At 46.7% G+C, this 8,635-nt stretch overlaps 1 protein-coding gene across 1 annotated transcript; it reads right to left on the bottom strand.

Moving 5' to 3' along the window:
- Positions 1–4,477: 4,477 nt before the first annotated feature.
- LOC137315060 (probable G-protein coupled receptor 139) lies at positions 4,478–6,331 on the bottom strand. The gene is made up of 2 exons (XM_067980010.1): positions 6,262–6,331; positions 4,478–5,418 (listed from the first exon to the last, which is right to left on the bottom strand). Exons 1-2 carry the CDS (start codon positions 6,329–6,331, stop codon positions 4,478–4,480), a joined length of 1,011 nt encoding a protein of 336 aa, XP_067836111.1.
- Positions 6,332–8,635: the final 2,304 nt, after the last annotated feature.

Raw genomic sequence — 8,635 nt, forward strand, 5'->3', positions numbered from 1 at the left:
CCCTCGAGAAGGTGGTGGTGAGCCGCCTTCTTGAACCGCTGCAGTCCGTGTGGTGACGGTTCTCCCACAGTGCTGTTAGGAAGGGAGTTCCAGGATTTTGACCCAGCGACAATGAAGGAACGGCGATATATTTCCAAGTCGGGATGGTGTGTGACTTGGAGGGGAACGTGCAGGTGGTGTTGTTCCCATGCGCCTGCTGCCCTTGTCCTTCTAGGTGGTAGAGGTCGCGGGTTTGGGAGGTGCTGTCGAAGAAGCCTTGGCGAGTTGCTGCAGTGCATCCTGTGGATGGTACACACTGCAGCCACAGTGCGCCGGTGGTGAAGGGAGTGAATGTTTAGGGTGGTGGATGGGGTGCCAATCAAGCGGGCTGCTTTATCTTGGATGGTGTCGAGCTTCTTGAGTGTTGTTGGAGCTGCACTCATCCAGGCAAGTGCAGAGTATTCCATCACACTCCTGACTTGTGCCTTGTAGATGGTGGAAATGCTTTGGGGAGTCAGGAGGTGAGTCACTCGCCGCAGAATACCCAGCCTCTGACCTGCTCTTGTAGCCACAGTATTCATATGGCTGGTCCAGTTAAGTTTCTGGTCAATGGTGACCCCCAGGATGTTGATGGTGGGGGATTCGGCGATGGTAATGCCGTTGAATGTCAAGGGGAGGTGGTTAGGCTCTCTCTTGTTGGAGATGGTCATTGCCTGGCACTTATCTGGCGCGAATGTTACTTGCCACTTATCAGCCCAAGCCTGGATGTTGTCCAGGTCTTGCTGCATGCGGGCTCGGACTGCTTCATTATCTGAGGGGTTGCGAATGGAACTGAACACTGTGCAGTCATCAGCGAACATCCCCATTTCTGACCTTGTGATGGAGGGAAGGTCATTGATGAAGCAGCTGAAGATGGTTGGGCCTAGGACACTGCCCTGAGGAACTCCTGCAGCAATGCCCTGGGGCTGAGATGCTTGGCCTCCAACAACCACTACCATCTTCCTTTGTGCTCGGTATGACTCCAGCCACTGGAGAGTTTTCCCCCTGATTCCCATTGACTTCAATTTTACTAGGGCTCCTTGGTGCCACACTCGGTCAAATGCTGCCTTGATGTCAAGGGCAGTCACTCTTACCTCACCTCTGCAATTCAGCTCTTTTGTCCATGTTTGGACCAAGGCTGTAATGAGGTCTGGAGCCGAGTGGTCCTGGCGGAACCCAAACTGAGCATCGGTGAGCAGGTTATTGGTGAGTAAGTGCCGCTTGATAGCACTGTCGACGACACCTTCCATCACTCTGCTGATGATTGAGAGTAGACTGGCCGGATTGGATTTGTCCTGCTTTTTGTGGACAGGTCATACCTGGGCAATTTTCCACATTGTCGGGTGGATGCCAGTATTGTAGCTGTACTGGAACAGCTTGGCTAGAGGCGCAGCTAGTTCTGGGGCACATGTCTTCAGCACTACAGCTGGGATGTTGTCGGGGCCCATAGCCTTTGCTGTATCCAGTGCATTCAGCCGTTTCTTGATATCACGTGGAGTGAATCGAATTGGCCGAAGACTGGCTTCCGTGATGGTGGGGATATCGGGAGGAGGCTGAGATGGATTATCCACTCGGCACTTCTGGCTGAAGATGGTTGCAAACGCTTCAGCCTTGTCTTTTGCACTCACGTGCTGGACTCCGCCATCATTGAGAATGGCGATGTTTCCAGAGCCTCCTCCTCCCGTTAGTTGTTTAATTGTCCACCACCAATCACGACTGGATGTGGCAGGACTGCAGAGCTTTGATCTGATCCGTTGGTTGTGGAATCGCTTAGCTCTGTCTATAGCATGTTGCTTCCGCTGTTTAGCATGCATGTAGTCCTGAGTTGTAGCTTCACCAGTTTGGCACCTCATTTTTAGGTACGCCTGGTGCTGCTCCTGGTATGCTCTTCTACACTCCTCATTGAACCAGGGTTGATCCCCTGGCTTGTTGGTAATGGTAGAATGAGGAATATGCCGGGCCATGAGGTTACAGATCGTGCTGGAATACAATTCTGCTGCTGCTGATGGCCCACAGCGCCTCATGGATGCCCAGTTTTGAGCTGCTGGATCTGTTCTGAATCTATCCCATTTTGCACGGTGGTAGTGCCACACAACACGTTGGATGGTGTCCTCAGTGCGAAGACGGGAATTCATCTCCACGAGGAATGTGCGGTGGTCACACCTACCAATACTGTCATGGACAGATGCATTTGCGACAGGTAGATTGGTGAGGACGAGGTCAAGTAAGTTTTTCCCTCGTGTTGGTTCGCTCACCATCTGCCGCAGGCCCAGTCTCGCAGTTATGTCCTTCAGGACTCGGCCAGCTCAGTCAGTAGTGTTGCGACCCAGCCACTCTTGGTGATGGACATTGAAGTCCCCCACCCAGAGTACATTTTGTGCCCTTGCTACCCTCAGTGCTTCCTCCAAGTGGTGTTCAACATGGAGGAGGACTGAAGGTGGTAATCAGCAGGAGGTTTCCTTGCCCATGTTTGACCTGATGCCATGAGAGTTCATGGGGTCCAGAGTCAATGTTGAGGAATCTCAGGGCCACTCCCTCCTGACTGTATATCACTGTACCGCCACCTCTGGTGGGTCTGTCCTGCCGGTGGGACAGGACATACCCAGGAATGGTGATTGAAGTGTCTGGGACGTTGGCTGAAAGATATGATTCTGTGAGTATGGCTATGTCAGGCTGTTGCTTGACTAGTCTGTGGGACAGCTCTCCCAATTTTGGCACAAGTCCCCAGATGTTCGTCAGGAGGACCTTGCAGGGTCGACTGGGCTTGGTGTTTTTCCGTTGTCGTGTCCGGTGCCTAGTGGTCCGATGCCGGGTGGTCCGTCCGGTTTTATTCTTATTATGACTTTTCGTAGCGAGATTTTACAACTGAGTGGCTTGCTCGGCCATTTCAGAGGGCAATTAAGAATCAACCACATTGCTGTGGGTCTGGAGTCACATATAGGCCAGACCGGGTAAGGGCGGCAGGTTTCCTTCCCTAAAGGACATTAGTGAACCAGATGGGTTTTTACGACAATCCGGTAGTTTCATGGCCATCATTACTGATACTAGTATTTTAATTCCAGATTTTTATTTAATTAATTTAATTTTTTAATTAATTAATTGAATTTAAATTCGCCAGCTGCCGTGGCGGGATTTGAACTCATGACTCTGGATTTTAGTCTCGGTCTCTGGATTACTAGCCCAGTAACATAACCACGAGCCCAGTAACATAACCACTATGCTACATCATCAACTTTACTCGGGTTCCTTGTTGCCACACTCGGTCAAATGCTGCCTTGATGTCAAGGGCAGTCACTCTCACCTCACCTCTGGAATTCAGCTCTTTTGTCCATATTTGGACCAAGGCTGTAATGAGGTCTGGAGCCGAGTGGTCCTGGCGGAACCCAAACTGAGCATCAGTTAGCAGGTTATTGGTGAGTAAGTGCCGCTTGATAGCACTGTCGACGACACCTTCCATCACTTTGCTGATGATTGAGAGTGGACTGATGGGGCGGTAATTGGCCGGATTGGATTTGTCCTGCTTTTTGTGGACAGGACATAGCTGGGCAATTTCTCACATTGTCGGTTAGATGCCAGTGTTGCAGCCGTACTGGAACAGTTTGGCTCGAGGCACGGCTAATTCTGGAGCACATGTTCTCAGCAGGACAGCGGGATGTTTTCGGGGCCCATGGCCTTTGTCGCACCCAGTGCACTCAACCGTTTCTTGATATCACGTGGAGTGAATTAAATTGGCTGAAGACTGGCTTCTAATGGTGGAGATATCGGGAGGAGGCCGAGGTGGAATATCCACTCGGCACTTCTGGCTCAAGATGGTTGCAAACGCTTCAGTCTCGTCTTTTGCACTCACGTGTTGGACTCTGCCATCTTTGAGGATGGGGGTGGAAACAGAGCCTCCTCCTCCGTTCGTTGTTTGTTTTGCTTGGGTGGAGGGTAAACGCCGACAAGGACTGAATGAAAAGAAAAGAAAGAGGGATTTGCATTTATATAGCGCCTTTCACGACCTCAAGACGTCCCAAGACGCTTTACATCCAATAAAACACCTATGAAGTGTAGTTACTGTTGTCATTTTGGCTGCATATTCAAACGAACATTACAGAAGAATTACAAATAACCACGATTGTAACATCCGTCATTGTTTCTACACTAAAGGAAACTTTATCTATTAATTCAACTGGGCGTCTTATTCCAGTACTTGCGGTGTGAAACAGTTAACGCTGACGCCTCATGCTCTACTCCACTACTGAAGCTCAATCATGTATATTTTCTTTGAATCTTGCTCGGGAAGCGCGCTGTTTAAGCAGGAAACGATTCTGTTCGCCCTGGGAAAGATGCCGACATAAATCACAGGGCAAAATGGAGGACATGTTTTCTGATACCTGTTAGTTTTCACAAGGACAATCCATTTTCGTCCTGACAGGAAGAGGGCCATTCTAAGAAGGTACCCGGAAGTATTTGATTTCTAGTTCAGAAAGGGAGCTTTGGGTATTTTTTTTTTCATTTTCTTAACAAATATCAGAATATTTGTCCATGGAGATTTGATCATCTGCTTCAGCTCTTCCCTGAATTTCGTTTGGGTAGCTGCGTAAATACACGTGTTTGTACAGGAACTCAAATACATGAGCATAAATCCGGTTTCAGTGGCGATATAGGCAGGAGCTGCAGAATCGCCTTGGTAATGCATGGCGTTTGTCAGTCTGGTCGTTAAAAAACTAACAATAGCTGTCAGCCACAATAGTATAAAACTGCCCGATACAGTGAACAGTAAAATGATGGATTTCCTTCGGTTCTCCATCTCTCGATCGCTCTGATTCTCACTGCTCTGACCCCGCAGTCCCCTGCGGGCTCTACTGGCCACTAAAATACACCTGACTGTCAAACAATTAAAGAGCAATATCAAAGCAAAAGGAAGCCATGCAACTAAAACACTTTTTAACCACGAGTAAGCTGCACCTGCAGGTGATGAAAAAAAGTCGATTCTGTTGCGGCAACCCCAGTGAACACTGTTAATTATTCGGTCAGGTTCATATGCAAACCAAAAGGGGATGTTCTCTAAACAGATCAGGACAGAGATCGTTGTGATAACCGCAGCCGCATTTCTCACTGTGCAATACTTTGTTTTAAACGTCTGACAACATACAGATACAAATCGGTCAAATGTGAACGAGACTGTGAACCACACCGACATATCCAGGGTAGCGGGATTCATGCACAGAATGAACTTACAAACGGCAGTGTAGGACAGGAATGAATGTGGAAAGTGATAACTGAAAAAGTAATACACGATTACATTGAAGATAATGACCAGTAGATCTGCTGTTGCCATGGTCACCATATAGACAGAGATACATTTGGAAAGGCCACAATTTCCTCTGGAGAGAATCACGATTGTCACTAGGTTCGCTGTAAGAAAGAGGGGAAAGAAGTAAGTCACGGGGACAGTCAGATAAATCTCACAGCACATTGTGGGGAAGTATTTAGATGTGATCCAAATTAGGTTTATACAAACGGATTCTTTTAATTATACAGGAGAGCGCTGACGTCATGTTGTTTAATGGAAAGAAATCATTGAAACTCAATATGGAGTGAGTGAAAATCCGCCGTCCTTCCAGCAGCCTTCAGTCAGACGTCGTCAAGAATTAAATATAATTTCACAGTAATTACTGGAAAGGTATGAATACAAATAAAAAATTCAACTGCGAAATAAACATTCGATTTTGGTCGAAACTCTGGCCTTTTTCTATTTATAATCGGCCCAGGAAACTGCTCGGGAACAGAGCGGGCGCTGGTGGAACCGCGAAGGTTCTTTGCAGCCGTGGGGAGGGGAGCAATTTCCTGAGCGGCAATTAGTTCGCAAATGAGCTTTCAACGGCCTCTGTTGGTGGAGGTGGCTGCAGGCTGGGGAATTATCAACTTAAAGGGCACAGGTAACAGCGGTACAAATGAAATGGTTAACAAAGACACCAAACAACACATTCTATAGTGATCTATGCACTGTTGGCGGGGCCGGGGAATCAGCCTCGTCCTCCCTCGTATTGGGAGCAACATTGATCGCCCATTGCCCACGATCTCCCGATCAGAGCAACGCCTCACCGGCGCCGCGGATTGCTAGAATTCCCGCTGATATTCACTAATTTATCCCGGTGGATCAATGACTCCGAAATTAGGACATTCTCGGAATTTGACACATAATCATTAAAAGTGAGATAGTGAACAGTTATGAAACAACAGGTTAAATTGACTTACCGGGAAAACCAAAGGCTGCGAGAATCGGGTAGTAAATCTCCTTAATATGAAGAATTGTTGGCATTTCCATTTTTAGTAGAATGAGTGAATTCTTTCCGGCTTCACGGTTCCGATTTGAGTGTACCTGAGATCCGAAAATACTCCCCCTTTATAGAACAATCGGTGCCCCGGTGAGAAAATCAGGTTGCACAATAATTGGCGTTAGTTACAGTCACTTAACAAACAAGGTGGAATTATCCAACCCAGTGCTCCCCGGATGCCAAAGGGGAAATTACACAGGACAGTTCGTGAAATTATTTCTATTAAAATTCAAGAATGGAAAAAAATCCCAGAGGGAATGGAGTGTGCGCATGCCCGGTGAACCCAGAGGGAAACATCCTCCCGGGAACTCTGTTAGGTTTTTGGGATCTCATATTAATTCATTGAAGTCTTGACTCACTCATTACCGAGATAAAACAAATGTTGTGCTCTGATGATGAATGTTGATGACTTGGCTATTACATTACAGGTGGCGACTCTACTGTAGCATTACTGCTGGTGATCCTGCTCTAACATTACTGCTGGTGATCCTACTCTAACATTACTGGTGGTGATTCTACTCTAACACGACTGCTGGTGATCCTACTCTAACATTACTGGTGTGATCCTACTCTAACATTACTGGTGGTGATCCTACTCTAACATTACTGGTGTAATCCTACTCTAACATTACTGGTGTAATCCTACTCTAACATTACTGGTGGTGATCCTACTCTAACATTACTGGTGGTGATCCTACTCTAACATTACTGGTGGTGATCCTACTCTAACATTACTGGTGGTGATCCTACTCTAACATTACTGGTGGTGATCCTACTCTAACATTACTGGTGGTGATCCTACTCTAACATTACTGGTGGTGATCCGACTCTAACATTACTGGTGTAATCCGACTCTAACATTATTGGTGGTGATCCTACTCTAACATTACTGGTGGTGATCATACTCTAACATTACTGGTGATGATCCTACTCTAACATTACTGGTGGTGATCCTACTCTCACACTACTGGTGGTGATTCCTACCCTAACATTATTGGTGGTGATCCTACTCTAACATTACAGATGGTGACCCGACTCTAACATTGCAGGTAGTGACTCTATTCTAAGATCACTGGTGGTGATCCTACTCTAACATTTCTGATGGTGATTCTGCTCGAACATTACGAGTGGAGGCTGTTACCAGTTTCACTGCTACTCGGTCGTTCGAAACCGAAACTGCCGGTGCCGAACACAGCTGACCTGTCAGAGCAAAGTGTCTCTTCACTTTATCACCCGGAGCAGCTGCTCGCGGGTCTGCTCAGGAATTCATTGGTGGGGAAATATGTATTCGTTTGAAATCGATCTTTTACAATTATTTCCTTCAAATAGAGTTTGCTGAGTCCTGGTGAATGTGTTTAAAATGCTTTTAAATACTTTTCAAGCGAGAGATGGAGAAATGCACAGAAAAAGTGGACACACACAATTGTTTCTAGCTTAGTGTTTTTCAAATTCTGTTATTTTCTTTTATTTTCTGTCTCTCACTTTTTCTTTATCTTTCTATCTCTGTCTATCTGTCTCCCTCAGTCTCTTTTATGTCGCCCTCTCAGTCTATTTATTTTTATCTAACTTTCTCTCTCTCTTTGCCACTCTTTCTCTGTATGGCTGTTTCTTAATCTCGATGTGTGTGCCCTCTTTCCCTCTCTGTCTGTTTCTTTCCCACTCTCTGCAATAGAAAACAGAACAGTGGAATTGATACTGAGCCAACTTACCCCATGGGTCACTTCCCATGCCGACGTTCCTGGACCTGAATGGACGAGTGGTTAACGCGTTGGGTTAAAATCCAATGCACATGCATATTTACCTCACTTGTGGTAGCTTTGATTAACGATGAGTTTCATGCTTACTTTCACGTCTGCTGGTCGAAATCTGCATCAAAATAATCAGCGATTTAAACTCCATAGAAGAGACGGTTCCACATTTATATCTGACTGTTTCAGTCTCAATCCAACATTCCTTTATTTACTTTTGTTACTGATGGTCAGGAGACTTTCCCAATCAATAAATTTAAAATTATAATTAACCGGAACCCCAAACATTTCCGGTCCCAGTTTCCGGTGTGGATACACGCACAAGTCAGGCAGAGCGCGTCCCTCTCAGATATTCACTCCTTTGGTACAGCGAGGCCGGCCGTGCAGACACTGACAACAGACGCAGAACCCAACGCCTGAATCACTCCGGCATTCCGGGAAATGCACCGAAATATTCAGCCGCTCATCAAGTGAACGTGAGCAGCCCCATGCACAAGGGCTGCAGTAAAACCATTGGACATGGGCTCGGGATTTCTCCCATTAATT

This window comes from Heptranchias perlo, unplaced genomic scaffold (assembly GCF_035084215.1).
Source record: "Heptranchias perlo isolate sHepPer1 unplaced genomic scaffold, sHepPer1.hap1 HAP1_SCAFFOLD_53, whole genome shotgun sequence".
Taxonomy (NCBI): domain Eukaryota; kingdom Metazoa; phylum Chordata; class Chondrichthyes; order Hexanchiformes; family Hexanchidae; genus Heptranchias; species Heptranchias perlo.